The 22,382-nt window shown below is 44.2% G+C and overlaps 1 protein-coding gene across 2 annotated transcripts in view; it reads right to left on the bottom strand.

Moving 5' to 3' along the window:
• The window catches only part of FRMD3 (FERM domain containing 3), a 924,195-nt gene that overhangs the window by 21,173 nt on the left and 880,640 nt on the right, over positions 1–22,382 (bottom strand). Inside the window, exon 1 of one of the 2 annotated variants that reach the window (XM_069625882.1) lies at positions 8,117–8,418. The exons of the other annotated variant lie outside the window; for it this stretch is intronic. Within the exon in view, the coding sequence (XP_069481983.1) occupies positions 8,117–8,399 (283 nt within the window). The 5' untranslated portion in view covers positions 8,400–8,418. Of the gene's footprint in view, positions 1–8,116; positions 8,419–22,382 lie in introns of those variants that run through there. 2 annotated transcript variants of the gene reach the window in all.

Raw genomic sequence — 22,382 nt, 5'->3', positions numbered from 1 at the left:
GTAGAATAGATTGGGCCTCATTCCGACCTTGCCAGTATCCTGGCTATAAATCTGCCAGGATACCGACAAATGCTATTACCGTTTCTGGCACTTGGTCTGGAGGCATAATCGCTGAATTATGTGTGCAGGACGGATGCTGTAAATCCCCATTCACGGAGTCCTATAGGGCCCCATCGGGGGGATTTGCCATCATAACCGGCACCGGCAATACTGGTGCCGGTAATGACAGTGTTTTTTGCCGGTAGTTGGAGGTAACACAGGTCCCCTACCATCAAACATGTATTTGGCCGGTCCGGTAAATTGCTGGTATACGTTAATACGGCACTTTAATACCAGACCAGCCGACATATAATGAGGCCCATTGTTATATACAGCCATCTAGCAGACATCATGAAGTGAAGGCATTGTGAATTGTCTTGAATGGCAATTGCCCAATAACAACTGTAGTCATATCTCACGATACCCCACCAGATAACCTCACAGCACCTACCTCCACTACAATCAAGGCCGCCCTCATTAACGCTCACTCCTTGGTAGCTCACGCTCCGGACATTGCAGACTTAATCATCGCAAATCACTTAGACTTCTTAGCGGTCACAGAAACATGGCTCCACCAAGCAGCTGGCCCTGTACTTTCTATTGCCATTCCAGAGAACTACAATATCATCCACTCGGATAGAAAAACCGGGATTGGGGGTGGGGTGGCCCTTATTGCTAAAACCAACCTGAACATTAGAGAAGTCACCAGCACAGCTCTACCATCTGCTGAACTTCTATCCCTCAAATTACCACTATCTAACACCCAAACCATACTTCTACACCTCATATATAGACCACCCGGCTGCATCTCCACCTTCGAGGAGGACATCTCAAACTTATTGACAACTAACACTAAACCAGGCTCACAAATTATTCTCATGGGCAATTTTAACCTGGGCCTCAAGGACCCTAATGATACTAACGTCACTTCACTCAATGACACTATCATTCACTCAGGTAATACAAAACATATCAACAAGCCTATACACATAAAAGGGAGATCGTTGGATTGGTTAGCTGACGCCAACTGTAACCTATCCCTGATTGACATCACTCCTTGTGCATGGACGGACCATCATCTCATCACCTTCTCCTTACCCAAAGACTTGCCTAAAAATACACCTGCTAACAGGGCACCACAAACCGCAACTAGGAACAAACGCAATATTACCATAGACAACCTCAGGCCTCTACTAACGCCAATTACCAATGCTAACCATCCCGTTCCGAACGCAAATCCGACTGCACTCGTAGAACTCTATAACAACACTCTGGAACAAGCCCTTAATCAGATAGCTCCTCTCAAACTAAGAAAGGCCAAACCAACTGCCCACATGAATACATGGTTTTCAGCAGAATTAAAAGCCTTTCGTAATATTAAAAGAGCAGCGGAAACCAATTGGAGAAAAGACCCCTCTCTCACATCTAAGGATAAATTCTCGTCTGCAGCTTCTACCTATAAAACGCTATCACAAACGCTAAAAAAGAGATTTTCAACCTGCAATGCCAAATCTGGCACGAAAGAGTTATTCTCCAATCACCAGTGCCAACCACAGAGGATTGCATCAAGGATAAAGTCTGGTGCAGTAACATCCAACTAGCACTATCGAACAAAATAGCCCTCCTACAAGCTAAAATAGAGTTAAAAAAGCTAGCCTTGCCTCCAAAGACCACTCTAGTAGTAAAAAGAACCTTACCACCCCCGACTGCCCTCCTTTCCATTTCTCCCCAGTCACTGAGGATGAAGTAGTAAATATAATTGCCAGCCTTAAACCTTCAAACTGCCAAGGTGACATGTGCCCTGCCTCAGTCATTAAAGATGGGGCTAAAGATCTAGCCCCCTTCATCACCTTGCTGATCAACTCCTATTTTAAAAACTCATCCGTACCAAACAACCTTAAAGAAGCCTGGGTCCTTCCCCTACTTAAAAAAACAATTTAGTCCGCAATATACCCACTAATTATAGGCCCATCACAACCGTCGCATTCTCCTTAAAATACTAGACAGAGTGGCATACCTCCAAATACAACGACATTTGGAAGACAATACTCTCCTAGGCTTGCGACAATCCGGCTTTAGACCCAGGCACGGGACTGAAACTGCCCTCCCGGATCTAAAAATCCAAAAGGCTGAAGCCAAAGACAAGGGCAATTTGGCCATATTGCTCCTGTTGGATCTATCCGCAGCCTTCGACTTAGTTGACCACCAAATTCTCACTCAACACCTTTCCTCGGCTGCCGCATTCTCACAGAATGCCACCAAATGGATTCAGTCCTTCCTGTCTGATAGGTCAACTAGGGTCTTTGCCCCTTCGGCTGCAGCTGACCCCGTCCCAATCCAATGTGGAGTACCCCAGGGTTCTTGTATTTCACCAACGCTTTACAACATCTTCACCAAGCTCCTCTTTGACCGACTTGACGATTATATATACTAATATACTAATATACTAATTACGGGGACGACACCCAGGTCCTCATCACACGCACTGGGTGCTATGAGAGAGATGCTGTAAAACCCAACGGAATCTACCTTGAAATTCCAGCATGGATGGCCACCCACAGCCTCTGCTTGAACGATGACAAGACGGAACTGCTCATCGTAGGTTCCCAGGCCCGCCTCAACAAATCGGACACTAGGTACCAATCATTCACTATTGATGGCAACATCATAAAAGTCTCAAAAGAAGTCAAAACTTTGGGCGTGTATCTCGACTCCACACTATCGCTCAAAAAACAAATAAACGCCACTATCTCATCCACGGCCTATACGAATAAACTCATTAATGCCTGAAGGCCATTTCTATCAACCACAACCTGCCTCACATTGTCTAGAGCTCTGATATTATCTAGACTAGACTATTGTAATACACTCTTCCTAGGCACCACTAATAGTAATCTGAGCAGACTCCAGGTGTTACAGAACAATGCCCTTAGATGCGCCCTTAACCTCCCTCGTAAGGCCCACATCTCTCCATCAGTAAGGAAGTCCACTGGCTCCCCATCCGGGACAGAATTAAACTAAGATTGCTTGTCATCACACACAAATGCCTTTCACTGACTGCCCCACAGTATTTATCAGACAAATTCTCCAGGCATAGCAGCTCTAGACCCACCAGAACACCTTACAAGCACCAACTGAACATTCCCAAATTCAATCTGAAAACAGCAGGAGGATCTAGCTTCCCAGTGCTAGCAGCGAAATGTTGGAACACACTCCCTTTGACAATCAGGTCTGAAGAGTAATTCTGGTCTTTCAGAGTTATGGCGAAATCCTGGCTCACTCCTCAGTAAGCATGATACCTGCATGCATATCTATACTGCATTCTGTAACTCCATTCTGCATTCTGTAACCTAGTCAGACTGTACCACGAATTGGACCATAATGTACCCATTGTATTTTCCTTTTATGCATCTTGCATGTGCAACCTTTCTGTAACTATGTTGCTCCTCAAGACCAATGCACCCAGTTACCTGAGGGTTTGGCCGCGCTATATAAATAAACAAACTAAACTAAACTAAAACAATTGTTGGCAACACCAATAGTACTGGCTTTGTTATTGTAGAGTGCAAGCCTTTTTGACCAATGAGGAGAATTTCACCCACTATGTTTACAAAGCTAGACAAAATGACATTGACAATGTGAATGCTTGCTGTGACGAATCAAGTTCCGGGGCACCAGTGGTACAGGGATGAATATCGGTTTCTAAACCATCAATCAGCCCCACACCTCTAGTACACCAGAAAGGATCCGAAAGGATTGGAAACACAAGTCAATTATAAACCTCCTTGTCCAATTTTGGTAATGTGGACGGAACAGCAGGTTATCTCTGCAGGTCATGTATCGTTGGTTAGTTGCAACACAGCAAACATACAATTATTACCCAATGATAAAAGGTACTGTCCAGTCAAGGTTTTATACAAATGTCTACTTTATTATTATCACAACACACAGTTCTAGCACACTACAAAATACAACCCACCCTTTAAATAAATGCAGAGGACAGACAGTTTCAAGAAGGAAAGGGGATGCACTCTGGATACTGGCAGGAGGGTAGTCAGTAAAGTAATAAATCACAATAGTTAAAGGATAACTGATTTCAACCCAAAGGGAGCAATGAGCCTTAAAATTTCACTAGGGGCCTTTGGAGAAGGACCATGGGAATAGAACCACAATGTACATTGTGCTTGTAGACGTTCTTGGTGCTCGACAGGGTTGAGCCGGTTTCAGGGTGCTTTGCAGCTTCTGCAACAGAGTTCAATACGAAAGACAGCTGCAGGTATCAGGCAGCAGGCAGTCCGGCGAGCAAGGCTGGATGGATGGCTGCATGATGGCCTACACAGTGAATCGGGGTCAGGAATCGTTGTCTCAGTGCTGGTTGGTGGGTCTGAAGCACTGGTCAAGCCGTCTCAGATGACATTAGCGACAGCGGCATGACAACAGTCAGCGGTGCAGTCGGTTGCAGCTCGAGGGGCTCGACTGACTCGAAAATATCCTTTAAAGCGGACGCTGGTTGATGCTTGTCAATGCACTCCTCTTAGTTTCTTCAGTGGGCTTGTGTCGTCCTTTAAGGCGGACGGCCCAAAGCTAAGGAGAGTGTTGCAGGCAACAGCCTTGTCATTGGTTTGGTTCACAGACTCTCTGGCACTTCCCAACTAGGAAGCTTGCTGCAAAGCCTAGCAGGGCATGCTATGTCATGGCTGGCTACCAGTTCTGAAGCTGCTGGAGGGTCCTCTGGATTCAGTATCTCCCTCTGTTCCCTGGGAGATGTTTAGGGGAGGGATCTTGCTTCCCTCTAGAAAATCCTGGCCTTCCTTCACTGGCAGAAGCTGTAACGCAGACTGTACCTTCAGCCAGGGTCCAAATTAGTTCTTCTTGTTACTCGTTGCAAAGTCTTCAGATGATCTACCAAAAGAGGGGCTCGACCCTCTTTTAAAGCCAAATGGGTCCCAGTGATTGGTGTAGGCTAAGCCTACCTTAATGAACCAATCCTGGGTACCCAGCAAAAATCTCCTGCATGTGTGAGGTCAGAACCAGAGTGCTTTGCAACAGGAAAGGCAAAGCGGTGTAAACATGTACTACTAAGTCCCACTCATCTTTCTGTCTGTTGTGGATCAAAGGATGTCTCTTGTTAAATGAGCTCTCTGTGGTTCCTGATTAAAGTGGCAGGTCTCCCTTGAAGCTTCGGCCAGACCAGACTTTCGATGGACCCCAAACCACATACTCTAACCTTCTTAATGGAGTCCCCCTGTGGGGATGACTACTGTAAACAGCTGTCCCAGACATGACATTTCACTGCCCTTGATACTAAGAGGTGGGAGCTGGCTTGGGGTTGACACAGAGGCATATCAAATGTGTTGGGGTGTTCCTGTCTTTTTTAGCCCATGTGGCCAGGCCTCTTGTGGGCCTGCTTAAATTAACTTTCATCATTATGCCTAGCTGCCACCAGCAGGGCTAACAAAGGCTAGGGCGGATCCATGGAGCCTTTGTTATTTAATCAGGCTGGCCAAGGTTCTGTCCTCCCCCTTTTGAGATGCCTTGATGTACTCATGGGTGTCACATTCCAACTAAATGTGATAGTGAGGACTGCGCCTGTAGGCTGTGTCCACCCAGAGTACACAGGTCTATGTGTATGTTGTCAGGTGAGCATAAGAAAATCTGTGCAGTTAGCCCCACACATTTTCCAGAGGTCGATCTACCATTAATCAATTTCATATAAAATTTCAAAAAAGCCCAGGTGAGCACACACCCACCGTGCGGATGGTCGAATCCCTCACACTTGCCTTACATCACACTACATATACTTACAAGTGGAGGCACAGGGGGAGAGTGAGGGTTTGCCAAAATCACACAATTATGGTGCAGTTGACGCAGGTCTCCAGGTTCCAAAGTAAAAAACTCAGCCACTAGACCAGATCTTCTTCAATGAATTTCACAAGCCACTAGGCCTACAGGATTACCCCTGCATCTCACACAAGAGAATGGGGGATTTATGGAAACACAATGTCAACATATCATTTGGTAAATGAGTGCTGCTTTGCCATTGAAGAAGTCCACGCTCACAGTCCAATGACATCACATGCAACTGCATTTCGCAAATGTATCTAGGGAATTTCCCCACACCCACTCATTTGAGCATATCCAGCTGGTCCAGCCATGCTTGTGCAAATGCCTAGTGGATCCAGACCACAATGTGCTACTAAGTCAGACCCCTGGCGTGGCCAAGGGATACACCAGTCATGATGGAAACGCTTCAATTAGTAACTTGTTTTCTAATTGGTAGAAACTGCAACATCAGCAGTATTAACACTGTTTTTACCAACTGGTAGGAAGTGCAATAACAGCAGCAACAAACAAACGAAAATCTATTAAAACAATTGTAAAAAAATAAAAATGAAAAGCTGCAATGTGCCAGTTTATCTAGTAGGTTTTTATCCATAGTTCAGATCAAGTATTGGCATTTCAACGGCACAGGGCAGTTGCCATTCTATAAAAGCACATTTCAAAGGTGTTGTGCTATAAACAACTATGCCCCATCCCGGACACAGGTAGTCTTTGAAGGGAGAAGCACAGTTTGAGAGGGGTTGCGATGGTGTATTCATCAGATCTGTGCTTCAAATAATCCCTCATTGTTGTCAGGCAGGTTAGAGAGGCCTACAGTGGGAATGCAGATTCAGAAGCTCGCATGAAGCCAACAGTGTTCTTCTTCCTCATCGCACATGATCTCCTCGGGGGATCGAAAGTATCAATGCAACAGTGAGGTCCGCCTATCAAAGTGTGTTGGGCACCACAGCCTTCTTTCCTAAAACTTTTGAAATATCGTTTCATCCTCTTTATTTATTTAGTTAGTCAGTTTGCTTCTCGAAACATGCCATGGTGTACCAAGGTCACTAGGTCACTTCACAGGCACGGATGAAATTCTTTCAGGAATCTCGTGTTCGGTATTCTCTGCGTGGAAGGAGAATTCAGGTGGTGATAAGCTGTGTGCAGAACAGCAGACACAGTCATATTATGGATGGGCTAATACATAGGGTGCAAGTGCTGCATTTTTCATGGGTCCATTCCTAACCTCTGGCGTATGACTGATTATTGTTATTGATTCTAATTTCTATGTCAACATGTTGCCTGGCTCTCTTTGAGGCGCTCCTTTAGCAATGATTCAATTGCAAAAAGCACAGCTTGCCCTCATTACAGATGTTCCCTGCTGTTGCCCATGCTACCCTTATCCCGAGACAACTCGTTCCGGACTCCTCACATCCTGAATACTCCACACGCTCAATGTAATACTCTCCCCCATTGAAGTCCTGTTAGACTAAACCTGCCCAATAGCCCACTCCTGACATGTTACCACCACTGCTCATCCAATTACCATCCTCCTCGCCAGGCTTCCTCTGTCTCCTCTGTTCATGGGGTGGAGGCACCTACCCTGAACCACCCGTCTGGTCTTCCCCCAAACCTACCACCCTGCACCCTGCTTCCACCACGCCATTCCATTCCTAGCATTTGATGGCGCTCTGGAGCCTCTTCAAACAGCACAGGTGCGAAGTTGCTTTGCCTTCCAAAAGCATCTTACAGCGGACTACGAAGCATCCCTACACACTACAACCAATAACAAGCATCTTTACCCACCTTGCAATGGGATGTTTTCTCTTTGGTATTCGCGCAATAATGTTACCTCCAATGTATGGTTGAGGTGAAATACCGCATGCCCCATGCCTACAAAGGCGGATTCGAATTCCTGGCTGAAGGCGGATTATGACATTAATGCAAACAATTGTGCCAAGAATAGAATATTTTCACTGTCCCAAATCTAATCTTTACTGTGTTTAAGAGAACTGTAACATGATCAAACAGATGATTTCCTTGTGGCACACGAGAAGAAGGCAGCATTGCATGTGCTCTATTGCATCGGATTCCATAGGGAGTCAACAGAAGCACAGGGCTTCTCCCACCCTAATTAAAGTGTTCAGAGGATGAGCACCGTGGCTGGGTTGCCCGCCCTTATATACATCAGTTATTTGGCTCCAGCAAATGAAAGATTAATACAGAGCGCGGTTCTGCACGCAGCTCTATTCTTTACCGTGGCTTCTGGCCGCCAGCCTTGGTCCAAGCTTCAGCAGTCGCACCCACACGGCGCAGTTGCAGCGGTTCACCAGCCGCAGGTGGAGGCCTCTTGTGGTTCGAATCTTTACCAGCCACTTCATGGCGTTGGTGTCCTCCTGCCTTCCCGAATCCTGTGGAACCACCCGGCGCTGTGGACTGTGATCTCTGAGCCCCACGCCTCTGTTATGCAACCGCTCTAGAAATGCCCCGCTGAATAAATGAGGCCAGGTTGCGGTCACAGCGAACACAAAGGGTGGCATCAGGGCGTAGAAAAGTGGACATGTGCGACCCTTCTCAAAATAACTCCCCGTCCGCTATTTATATCTATCGTAACATCGCAAAAAATCTGAGCACCCATTCATACATGGCTTACTCCAATGAAACAAGCTTTGCGATGGAACCAAATCAGATGAAGGCACGCACGTGCGCAGTGGCGCGCCACAATCCAAAGAGTTCTAAAAACAGACCGCACAGAACAGCTGCTCAGAGTGACTCACCACAGAAAGCACCGCACGCACCAGCCTTTCGTGTCCATTGTCCCATTCGCATGAGACAAAACAAGCCGTTGTTTGATAGATAACATACCTTAAATGGATATGCCTTAAATAACAGTGAAAAAAGCTCAGACTGAACACTGTGCACGTTCCTTAACCAATTCATAGCCCTATTCTCTGCTAGGTGTTAATAATTACCGAAAAAATGTCGGATTAGGGTTTACTGACATTTTCGGTATTGAGTACTTATTCTAATGCTGCCGGATTTCCAGAGGGAACACACAATGCGCCAGTTTAGGAACCTATGTGCCTGTTTTCCAACCTGGCAACCCAAATTCTGCAAACCTGTAGTTTGCGTGTGGATTCTGGTGTCACTCCACATTAGCGACAGTGCTACATTGTCAGGCAAGTACGTGAGGTGGCGGTCCGCCTGTTGCACTTTCCCTATGTGACCAGCGATCAGCGGTAAAGTCACAAACCACACGCCCCAGGCACGATCTACCTTACGCAACTACCTTACGCATCTTTTCCTTAAAGTTAGTTTGCCAGCCCCCTAATTTCTTCCTGTGGTGGTTCCTAGAAAAACATCTTCAGACACAGATCACTGCATAGTTCGTAAAACCACAAACCGCATTAACAGTAATATCTCATATCTCTAGAAGTAATACTGCTTGACTCTCTGGTCTGGCAAGCCGCCATCCCTTACACACCAACAATGTAGTTGCATTAAACCAAGCAGAGAAGCTCTATTCCTTAAGGAGTATTTTCGGCAGCACTTTTGTTAAATTGCGAATCTCATGAAATTATACGAAAATGCTGCCTACATTTTAGAATCCTCCCGTTAATTAAAAAACCAGGTGGGTTGAAGGTAGCTTGCGACACAGCAGTGTCGTCCTCTGTGCCGACGCCCAAGACCACAAGAGAATACGATTGGTACCTGGGCGTCAAGAAAAGGTGCAGTGCAGCATTGTGTTTACCGCACTCTCTGCGCCTGCAATGGTATTGGGACATCCGGATCAAACTGGTGAGCCATAAAGGTTTTCACCCATACTACAGCAAGCGACACCAAACCAACTCAGTGATGTTCATAAGAAGCTCTGCCCAGAAACGTTTTAATGCAGCATTTTACAGGACAAAATACTTCCAAAAAACGAAATGTGGCTTAAGAGATATTGTAGATACAATCGGCCCTGTCCAGGAACACATGACATACTCCAATTGATCCCAGGTACACAGGAGCCTTTCTCAATGACTGCTCATACTGTCTGTGCCCAAAGATACAAAATATGATATGGCATTTATAACGCGCCTATACACAAGTGTTTCAAGGCGCGACGAGGCAAGGGAGGGGAACAAAGGGAGGACGGACAACGATCCTACTAGGCCAGGTATCATTCAGATCGCACAAGTGCGTGGGAAGGGAAGGGGGCAGGGACAGTGCAGTACAAGGCAAAGATGATAACACTAAGTAAGTAACGGCCATCATGTGGCAGTGCAGACATCAGGTGTCAAGGGCTGGGAGGGAGACTATAGGGATACAGAAAACAGTCCGCAAGTGCGGGGTCGCCAGGCGGGCAGTGCAGGTGTGAGACGCTGGTGGGGGAGGGACTTGGTCCCGAGATCAGGGGGTGTCCAGATAGACAGTTACAGTTAGGAGGTCAGCAGAGAAGAGGTGGAGAAAGGCAGAAGTAGAGAGAAAGGTTTTGAGGTGCTTCCGGAACCGGAGATGGTTCTCCTCAAGTTTAAGGGAGGCAGGGAGGCTGTTCCAGAGGGAGGCACCACCCAAGGAAAGATATCTGCCACCAACTTGTTGCTTGTAGAAGCGACTGACCCTGAGGGAGTTGGAGGCGGATAGGCGAAGAGCTCAAAAAGGAAGATATTTAGGAAGAGAGAGTTGAAGGTTTTGGGGCCCTTGGCCCCAGAAAGCCTTGTGGACAATGCAGAGGGTTTTGAACTTAATCCTCGCAGCCACTGGGAGCCAGTGCAGAGATTTCATCCTGGAGAGATGCGATCCCTGGGCTTGAGGCCAAGGACAAGTTTCGCAGTCCTGTTCTGGATAAGTTGCAGAGGGCGGCGAGTAGAAGCAGGCAGATTTAGAAAGAGGCTGTTGCAGTGGTCCAGCCTAGAGAGAACCAGAGCTCTGGAGACAGAGAGCTTCTGGGGGAAGGAGAGGAAAGGAAGAATACCTCTGAGGAGGTGCAGCTGGTAGGGTGACTTCTTAGAGACGTCAGAGATGTGAGGAGAGAAGGAGAGTGTGGATTCGAAGATGACCCCGAGGTTTTGAGCCTTGCATGTGGGAGTAGGAAGAGGGCCAAGAGAGGCCGGCCAGAGAGCTGCAGGGAAGGAGGGAGTGGGTGTGCAGATGAGTAGAATCTCAGTCTTACTGGCATTAAGGCAGAGGTCGTTGGCGGCACACCATCCCTGGATGGCAGACAGACAGTCAGAGATGAGGGAAGGAGAGGAGGAGGCCGAGGGTAGCCTGAAAATGAGCTGGGTGTCATCCGCATAGCACTGAAAGTTGGGGCAGAGAGTGGCGATGCGGTGGGCAAGGAGTGCCAGGTATTGATTGAACAGCCAGGGAGAGAGGTTAGACCCCTGGGGCACACCACAGGTAGAGAAAAAGATAGCTGAGAGGAAGGACCCAAGTTGGACCTGGGAGGGTCGGTCAGAGAGGAAAGAAGTCAGCCAAGCCAGAGCCTGACCAGTGATACCCAGGTTATCACGGAGACGGTTGAGCAGGATGGCATGGTTGACAGTGTCAAAGGCAGAGGAGAGATCAAGCAAGAGGAGGACGCAAGGGGTGTTGGCATCAAGGTTGGAGAGCAGGTCTTCACGGATGTTCAGGAGAGCAGTTTCCGTGCTTCTGGCAGCTCTGAAACCAGCCTGATTGTCATGCAGACAACCAACAGATTCAGTGTGGAGAATAAGCTGGGAGATGGCCAGTTTCTCCAGGAGCTTGCCCAGGAACGGAGTGATGGAGATTGGGCGATAGTTTGCCGGGCAGGAGGGGTCGGCAGAGGGTTTCTTAAGAAGAGGGTGCACAAGGGAGTGTCTCAGAAATAAATGTCAGAATGTAACAATGCAGAATACATTCTCCCACCATTTGTGCCCACGGAAATCATGAGCCCTGATTCAACTACAAATGCCAGATTTCCACTGTAAAACTCATGTTCTTTTTGCCTGTGGCATAGAAAATCATGAGGCCTGTCTCAACAATGTGTTCCATTGCTGTCTCCTTTTCATGCTGCTTGTGCCCCAAAAAATCATTTTATTTTTATTTATTTTATTTTTATTCATTTATAAAGCGCACCACAGCCCGCAGGCATCGAGGCGCTGTTACAGAGTACAGTAGAATGCTTACAGAATACAGTAGAATTCTTGCCAAATTTTGGGTATGGGTTATGCATAGTTACATGGGAAAAGGAGAGGTGGAGTGGGAGCGAGCAAGGAGGGTGTGTCTTGGTAAAATGTGCATTGGATATGGAAATGCAAACTTAGCAATAGTAAGATGGTCCTGCATCCTTCTATAGAGATAGTGGAAGCCTGTTAATAACGGAGTTTCAGTGCCCCAACGCCCGTTATGCATGGGCTGCCAAAGCACAAAGTTGGCATTCAATAATTAAAAAAATTGAATGATTTCACTGTGGGGTACAAAAAGCTGATCCACGAAGAGGACTTCCTCAACCTTCAAATGAATTACACTACACACCCATAGGTCTCAGAGCACTGAAATAGCAGAGGACATTATTATCCCACAAAGTGGTACTCAATTTATCAACCTCGGAAGGATGAAAGGCTCAGTTGACCCTGCCAAGATTCAAACCTACCACAGCAAGCTGTGCATACATATCAGGGGCGTGTGCTTAGCTCACTGTGCTATTTAACCGGCTGAACAGTGCTCAATGTTTCCTCAAATGTGTTCAAGTCTACATGAAAATCGTATTATTTCGATGATACTGCAGTTATCATAATGGTATCAAGAAGGTTTGGCATGGCTGAAATCCTGTTTCTCAAGCATTCCAAAATATGCCCACATACTGCAAACTGAAAAAAGACATAATAAGGCAAAAAATAATTCTTTGCACAAATGGCACCTTGAAAGCTTTACCACCCACGACTCTAGAGCGTCTTTAAAAATATTCTTTGAAATGTAAAATATATATATAAATATATTCAACTAGCTGGTGACATGGGTATGTAGTGGGGAGGTTGATCCGATCTCACTGTATCCAGCAGATAGCAGGTGCTCAAGTGGGGTTCATAAAGGTGTCCTCCCTGGGAGAGACATTTTAGGAAAATTGTCTTGACTATAGTAAGGGCACCCCAAAATTACTGATCTGACGGGTGTTGTTCCCCATGACTTTTGTGGGGAGTTATGTTTTTGTGAACATTTGAGAGAGCTGAGCAGCCGATAATATTAGGACATTTGAGGGAAGTGATATTTTCTCCACAAATTCAGGAATTTTGTGTAGTTCATTCTAAAATATATCAGGCGGGATCAAACAAGGGGGTAGCTTAATGAGTGCCCTACCAGTTAAACTATTCATCATTATAAAATGCAGACACATTTCAGAGGATCTTAAGAATGGGTTTCCCGGCTTGACTATGAAACCATTGTTTTAGCAATATGTGACCTATTCTTCAAGAGGTAGAACTTAAATGGCTTCTCACAGGAACCTTGTTAAAACAGGATCATAAACGGTATCACACGTGCAGAGATGTCTGTACTAATGAATGCTGTGTCTGTAGATATTAACTATTCTGCTTTAATGTGTGCAAGGCATTTAGGAGAAATGTTTCATGTGTATGAAATTAAAAATAATAATCCATTTGAGTAAATGAGTATTATTAATTGATATTGTGTTGGTTTATTTTATTTTATTTTTCCTTTTGATGCTTGTTTTAGGAAGGTTTTCTGTAGCCCTCTCGTGAAAGGTGTTGGGATGCATGCTCAGATCCCATGTCCCCCCAAAGGTTTTAGATTGAGAAAGATATAATAGTGTGTAAGGAAACGCATGTGTGCGATTGCATGGGGGTGGGTCATGCAATACTGCAATAACAAATGTAGTGTTTTTAAATAGGACATGGAAACGTAGGTAGGCCCCAGTATAGAGCATCAGTGATATTAAAATATAGTAGATGAAATGTAGTGTATAACCATGTACATGTAGGACCTGGTCCCCGCTGCAAGAAATACTAAGGTACTGCCATATTTGAAGCAAGGCCTAGATTGACGCAGGCCATGGCGAAACAGCACCGTGGCATGGCAATGAGTTTCCAATCACTTACTCATCCCATGCCTCAGCAGGGAAACGTATGTAGAGGCCGACAGGACAGACACATAAAACACTGTTGTCTCGTGTTGCAGGCCTGCAAAACCTGAGAGGAATGTGAATGGCTGCGCGCTGACACGGCTGTGCCCACCCTGAAGGACTAGTCCATGGGAGCTACAGCAGAGGTTTCGAGCTGCCAAAGGTCCATTCTAGATTTAAGACCCTGGTGCCCTCCCAGAAGAATGCCCGTCCCTTTTGAACTGCCAGATGCCCACAAACAGGACCCTTAAATCCTTCAGAATATGGTTGATTAGTGTGGTCTTTAAGAGGACCAGGAGGAGCCCGCAGGAGGGGAAGCTGATAAGGTGGGAGCAAGGAGTGAAAGGTATCGGGAAGACAAGCTTGGCTGCATCTAGGCGACATGAAGATTTATAAAGGCGAGACCCTCCATCCAACCATTGCTGACCTAGAAGCAAGACAAGAAGAAGAATTTCCATGCATGCAGACTCGATCGATGACCAAGTAGAAGGACGACAAAGCAGCAAGTGATTAGCACATGTTTCTTTTGGGCTGGAATTCAATGGACACTCCTCATATATTTTAGCAGGAAGTGCAAGGACTCGCGTAAGAATTCCAGAGGCTGAAATTTACTTTTAGAAATATATTGAGAAAATGAATAATAAATAAGTATTATGCCTAAACATCATTTTTGATTAGAAATTGGAAGAGAGATCAATATCCAAATTAATTTGGTGGAGGATATCTGTTGTAATTAATAAGATACTTGATACTTGTTGGCACTAATACAAACAGTCTCGTGGTTGCTATTTTTGTGTCCATACTTCAATCTTTCCCTGCCCTTCTTAGGAGAGACGTTGGTATTCAACCTTTTTACATGATCCCAAGAATGGTCCAGGGATAAGAAGATTATTGACAGTGATTATCAAGCAAATTGTAGAATTGTACAATTACAGATGGGAAATTGAATACTTAGAATAAAAATGATTCAAGAAGAGGGCAGTGTGGTTACAGAGACAGCACTAGCTCAGCAAGCATTAGGATGGCACAACAAATGGTTCTCCAGACTTGTATGCATTGTTGTTGTTTATTTATTTATAGAGCGCACCGGGCCGTTAGGCATCTGGGCGCTTGAAAGGTTTACATAGCTACACATACATAGTTAAATGTGCGTAGGTATGACAACAATACACGTTTACATGAACAAGGTTAAATGTGAATAGATAGGACGGCAGTACAGTGAAGGGCAATATATATGGTTACAGTCATAGGTGAAAGAGGTATATGTACAATGCTGTTGGATATCATGGGGGAGTAGAAAGTGTACATATATACAATATAGGTTGAGGTCGTCAGTGGTCATTTGTGTGTAACCATTGTTTGATATTAGTCTTGAAGGCAGGGAGTGATGGTAGTGCTCTTAAGGAGTCAGGTATAGAGTTCCAAAGTTGAGCCACCAGGACAGGGAAACTTGAGCCTCCTGTTTTTTTTAAGTTTAAAGTTAGGGATTCTGATAGTGTTAGACTGTGCCTTTCTGATAGGGCGCTCTGATGTGTATTTGGTAAATCTCTCTGTCAGGTAGGTAGTTGCCTTCTTGTCAGGGCATTTGAATGTCAGGTTTAGTGTTTTATACTTAATTCTATTTTTGATGGTTAACCATTTAATGGAACGTCTATCTTTAAAGATGTGCTGGCCTTTAGGGATGCTTAGGGCGGTTCTTATGATGTTATTTTGGAGGGTTTGGAGTTTGCAAGTGTTGTGATTGCTGGTGCCCAAGTAGAGTGCATTACAGTAATCCAATTTGGACATGGTTAATGCCTGTGCTGTAATGATACAGCTGTCTGTGCGTAATATATATATGCATGTGTATTCTCAAATAAAAAAGATCACCTATGATTCTTCCTAGTGCAGGTACAAATGATGATCATTTTGTTAATCTCTATGAGCATGTTAAACGACATAAGAGAGATGCAGAGGAAGATAATCAGGGGATAAATACATACCTTGATAATGCAGCTCACATGGGGAATAATATGTGGTACCAGCACATGAAAAAGGTGGGGGGAAGAGCATTTCATGAGAATTGTTATGCCTGCTCTCTCATCCCCTATGCAATGAATACTGTTGAAACTTTCATTTCAAAAGAAATGCCGGCGCAGGATGTGAAGTCCCTCATTCAACTAGCAGCATGCACTACCAGAGGACAGTTCCAAGGGAGCTGGGCGACATTACGATGGAGATCAAGACAATCGTTTCAATACCAGGATGATTATATCAAAACAACACAAATGGAGAAGGAACCTGGATGGACAGACAGGATGCTCGTGTATCCTGCTGCAGGCCAGGATGAGGTGATTGGTGAAGAAATGAAGAGAATTATCTCTTCTGACATGGCAGAGAAGACTGGAATGCCTGGATGCTGGGGACGTTCACAGATGTGGATCTATGGGTGAGTACACACCAGTAATAATAAGGGGTGTAAAAACACCATGGACGTTCCAGGAATGAGGAGAGGGATGGCTGTCCTAATGGATCGGTATTGGGCCTGTGGATCTAGGGCATATATGAAGTTACCCAGGAATTGGGGTGGAGTTTGCTCTCTTGTATGCATCCATGCTCCAGCATTAGTGATCCCACAAAGTGACCTGAGGATTGACAAAAAGTAGATGATCACCTGAGAAGAAGAAGATCAATAGAACTCTGGCGAAGAAAGAGATTGAATTACTTCTCAGCAAAATCAAAACAAACTTTTGGTGATATTGCTGATGAACACAAATTGTTCAGTAAAACTGCAGTGTTGTTCGCATCCATGTTCATGCCTCGGGTTCAGACTGATGTAAATGTTAGGTGGTTACAAATCACCAGATAGGTGCTGTTGCAGACAATCAATGCCACATAAAGGGATTTAACGCGATAAAAGAAGAATTGAGGGCCATAAGGCTGATGACCCTCCACAACAGGTATGGCCTCGATATGATCACAGCTATGGTGTTAGTGCCAAGATCGGGCCATCAAGTTGCACATTCATACCATCTTATGATGCAAAGAACAGGACATTGACAGAGGCCATATTGATGCTGACAGATTTGCACATAAAAAATGTGGACGAGACATCAGCCATTGAAGATGACAGTTGGTTCGTCTTCCTGTTCTCATGGATTCCTTATTGGATGGCAAACTTGTTCAAGTTCCTTGGAGCAATATTGGTGATAATCATATTTGGATTCTGTTTGATAAGCATAATAATTGCATAATGTAAGAAAAATGCCAAGAAAGCAGTAGGGATGAAGATCATGATTGATGATAAAGATGAACCAAAGGTGAAGGAACTGACTGACGACGACATCATAGATTACATAAATCAGAGATTGTAGCAGGTGAGAGAACAAAATTCTGTATCCAAAGGATCATAGGAAATACTTGGGCTGATGGATCTATTGTACCCCAAATGGGCAATGTAACTACATGACCTGGAGTGTGGACGAACATATCAAAATAGTAGGCACCCTAAGAGGGTGATGAAGATATGGACACCAAAGAGACATTTCTTCAAGAGGAAATACAAGGACACTGAGAGAATTGAGGAGGTGGTCTAGGACTTGACCAGAGGGGGGGGAATGTAGAGGAGCAGCTGTGTGCATCTGCAGGAGATCCCACCCCCTACCTCCCATGAATTGGAGACATGAGATCTGGCCGGGCCTAACACCTGCCATAATACCAATACTGCAGCGAGTGTTTGAAAGAAGATACCCCTTCTGACAACCTTACCAAATGTACCCTCAACGTGATGATAACCTGCAGGAGGAAAAACCTGTAGGTGAATGAAAAGAAGCTAACCAATGAATTATTGACATCATAAAGAAAAGAAGGGTGCATGACGTCTCGAGCGACTCGCTAAAGATGTATAGATTCTGAAGAAACTAATGATGAAGTAAAGAGTCGATTGAGCTTTCTAATATAAAAAGAAGATTACACATGCACAAGGTGCTGCAGAAAAACAACGTTCAATAAATGTACAGCTGCTGAAATGCAAGGTAGACTAGGTAATCATAGAAGCTGGCTATGAGTAATGTATAGAATGCAGGCGAAACCGCCATTGTATAGAAACTGGACATTGGTATCATGGATTTAGTAGGCCAGAACCGATGAAGCTGTAATGGAAAACTGTGGAGCAGCAAGAATAATAGGCTCATAAAGTTGCATGGCAAGGCTGCCTGGCATGGAGTCAAGGTTCAAGAAGCAAGGTCAGCTATCTATTCTGAAAAAAACGAGTATGTGGAGTATAAACCTTCTTGTATTAAGGTGCAAGATGGAACACAGGGGATGCCAAACTTTAATTAATTTAGAGCATTTGAAAGCTCCAAAATGAACCAAATCGTGGTCTGCCGTTATGTGAGCCAAGGATGGAAATAAAGCTTGAACTTGAAGTCCCAGACATGACAGCGAGTGCCCTTACTCCTGTGCACTCTCAAAGACAAGGATATTCTGCAAAGCCAGGTACAAAGACAATTTCATGGCAGAAGGCATGTGCGATGAGAAATGCTGGGCTAATTTGGTGGTTAGGTAGTTTCATGCCCTATCTCCTTGCCCCTGGGTTTGGGCTTACGTGCTGTTAAATAAACCGAATGTTCCAGACATGGCACAAGCGTGCCAACCAATTGTATTAGTCCATATAATGGAGGACCTTGTACTTTGAAAGACCATTGAGAAACTGTCTATCTAAATGTTTCTGAAATTACATGTTTTTAGAGGTAGGCATACGTTGTCCACCTCATAACAAATAACCAATAATAATCCTAACTCCTTTAGAAAAGTATACTTAGATGTCTGCCTTAACCAACCCCGACCCTTGATAGGTTTTTCACTATTGACACGTAGTATGACGTCAATCTGATGCATTACTGCTATAAGAGGTATGTTTTTTGTGAAGATCATTGAGAGACTGACCGTACATCCGTTGATGTTCGTTGTATCCTCCCTGTTTTTAGATAATTGTTAGTAAATAAGCAATCCAAAGTTATTGTTTATCAGAACATTGGTTACTATTAACCAAAACAAAAATAACCATTTGCTGCACAGAAGCTACAACAGCTATGCTGTACCTGGGTGTCCCAAAACAACTGATAAGCCAGGCTCGAAGCACAGACTTCCACAATAAATGGTAAAATCTTTGAATACTTGTTGATTTGTGCTCACCACATGAATACATTTCAATGCATTTTACTAGTTATGTGCTATTGTGCATAAAGACTACAGGGCTTGAGATAATGCTCAATCTCATGCATGGCTAAGCTACACAACACTTTAACTGCATTTATTATCTTGTACATGGTCAGACCCCAGCATCGCAGCTGCTCTGACGCTGCCTAGCCTCATCATCATCCCAAACCGACCCTCACTCGGTTAGACTACTTGTTGTGAGTGCCTCCTGTGACATCCATCGGGAGGGAGGACACATTACTGCAAAGCTTGCAAGAGCAGGGTGTGACTCTTACTTGATGCATGGCTCTACAACAGATTTTTGGTTGAGAATTCAGAAAATAATTTTCTTTTATTTCCACTGGTGTCTACTCACAGAATTGAGGATTCAACATTCTGCATTCACCTGACATCCACAGAGCAGAAACACTGAGCCCAAGAAACATTGGTCTGCTGCTACGTCTCAATAAATAAAAAGCTCCCCAGGTTATAGTATTTATCAAATTCACGTCCTTGGTCTTAAGAGGGTTTTGTCAGAAACATACTGTAGTTTAGCTTTTTACAAGCCTCTTTTCTGAAGATGTGTTTTTTCTCTACTGCTATGGTACATTTGTAGTGATGGTTCTGCACTTAAGATAATACACAGCATATATATCACACAGTCACAGTGTTTCTTGGTGAACGCAGCAGCACCTATCATTTCATTCCGAGAATGGATTGAGTGCTGAAAAAACTATTTGGATACTTTGAATATTACAGCAGGCCAGTAACCTTGGGAATAAGTCAAAGAGTATCGAATAGTCATCAATCAATTAGATAAGCCTGTCACACCTGTTGAGTAGCAGATGAATATATCATCCAATGCTTCTGCCCTTCCACAAGCACAATACTACACAGGTGAAAAACATTGCCCACTAAGACAACCATACCGCCCTTATTGCAGGCCGGTACAGCAGGAGATGGTCACGATCTAAGCTGAAGATGGCACGAGTTACCAAACTAACATTGTGACAATACATGTGCATGCATTGGACCCGAATACAAAATGCGCACTTGACATGAAGAAAGCAGTGACTAGGTAACATATGCACCTATACATGAAGAATACTAACACAGCATCCATACGACATGAAGAATACTAACATAAGAAATGTATAAGCTGAATGCAACATGAACAACACGTGAATATAGCTCACTAACATAGAAATGCAACAGTAATTGGCAGCCATCTTTGTCCAAATGGAGGCCACAACATGCTTCTAATTAAACGAAAGGACTTGAGGCTTCACGAGAACACAAAATGCTGAATTCATAAAATATAGATTCATGCACAGCTCAGGAAGGAGCTGGCAACCACAGCCAAGGTTACTGTGAATTAAGGTAGGGTCAGAACATTGCAGTGAAAGAACGCGATATCAATTGCCAGGGTGCAAGAAGGTTACCTCCAAATTAATTAAAGATTATTTTAAGATTACAGCCAGCCTTTGTAAGCCAGGTGCAGGACAACTGTAAGCTTAAAGACTGTACGAAGAATAACTCCAGGGTGTCCTCAGTACCATGCGAAAATAGAATACTTCCATCAATATTAGCTAAATTCCAAATAAATGAAGGGTGTGATAATTCCAAACAGTGTCCATGGGATAATATGCTCTACCCCAGTGATCCATTATGTGAGTGCACAAGAATTTATAACAGCATTTTATGGTCAGGAAGCACAAAGAGGAGTGCCATTAAACGTGGACGTATTCCTTTATGGGGTACACATATTGCTAGCATGGCTTCCAATTATACAGGACAGACTATTGTGGTTACCTAGAGAATTTGTGTTTGACCAGAAGTACCCACGGACGTGAAAGAAGGACAGATAATTACAGTTGAGTTAGACAGACTAATTTTACACAGGGTAGCATGAAGAAGGGGCAAACTGGAGAACAGTGATAGTTCTTGACAAAGGACATAGATTGACTGACTTAACAGATGAAGGCTTTTACAAATGATGACACAAATGACAAACTGATGTTTAATATAAGTAAAAATTGAAAATAGCGAGATACCTCAGAGAATGTCACTAGTAAAAAAAAAGTACTGTCCTTTTCCCAGGAAGATTTGACACACGTACCTAGCACATTGTGGGCCAGCAGTCCATATGATGTTGGTCTTTTGAAAGGAGTGGGGGCAGTCAAAATTAAATTGAAGCTGGGGACTATTTTACTACGAGTAAGACAATATCCCATTTCAAAAGAAGCTGACAAAGGTATCTATGAAACTATTGCCACCTTAGTGTGACAAGGGATATTAGTGCCTTCAGAATCACCATTTAACATGACTGTGTGCCCGGTGAAACAAGCAAAATGGTTGTCATGGAGATTTATCCAGAGTTCCCATTAGTACCAAACCCAGCCACAATAGTATTTAACATCCCATCCAAATCTAAATATTTTACAGTTATTGACATGAAGTATGCTTTCTTTTCCATCGCCTTGCATGAAGAGTCACAGTATTTGACCTTGTTCACTTACCGTGGAAATAAACTAACGCATACTTGGTTACCCCAGGGGTACTAAGAATCCCCCTCAGTCTTCATCCAAGTGGTGCAGATGGACTTGGGAAATGTGTAACTTTACAGCACAGTAATTCAATATCTAGATGGCATTTTAATGTGCAGCAACATGGGTGAAAAGTGCAGGAGAGACTCAGTAAATATGATGGCAACATCGAATGAGAAAGGGTATAAAGTTGACAAAGATCAAATGCAATATTGCCAGGAAAAAGTCCTATGTATAGGCCAGCCAACAGCTAATGAAGGATGGAAGGTGACACCTGAAAGAGCAGAAGCAATCATGAAGACACCCAAACCAGAGACAGTGAAAGGGTTACAGCAATTACTAGGCCTTTGCAATTATTGCAGGATGTGCGTTTTCGACTACAGCATATATGCAAGCCACTTTTAAAATTACTGAAGGAGGCGCAGAAGCATAACAGTGATATAGCCCGAACAGGCAAGATGACAGATGCCTTTGATGAATTGAAGCTAGCAATTAGCACAGCTTGTGTATTAGGGATCCACGATTACAAAGAATTATTTTCATTCTCCCATTCAAATGGAGTAGTGATGGTGGCTTTCCTCGCAGAGAAAACTACCATGGGACACAAACAATTAGCATTCTACAGTGGGATTTTAGATCCAGTTATGAGAGGTCATTATCTCTGCAAGCAAGCATTGGGGGCAGCAGCCTCTGCAATTGAGAAATCTCCCAGT

This window comes from Ambystoma mexicanum, chromosome 6p, assembly GCF_040938575.1.
Source record: "Ambystoma mexicanum isolate Mex_15411 chromosome 6p, UKY_AmexF1_1, whole genome shotgun sequence".
NCBI classification, from domain to species: Eukaryota; Metazoa; Chordata; class Amphibia; order Caudata; family Ambystomatidae; genus Ambystoma; species Ambystoma mexicanum.
This window is presented reverse-complemented; position numbering and strand designations above follow the sequence as displayed.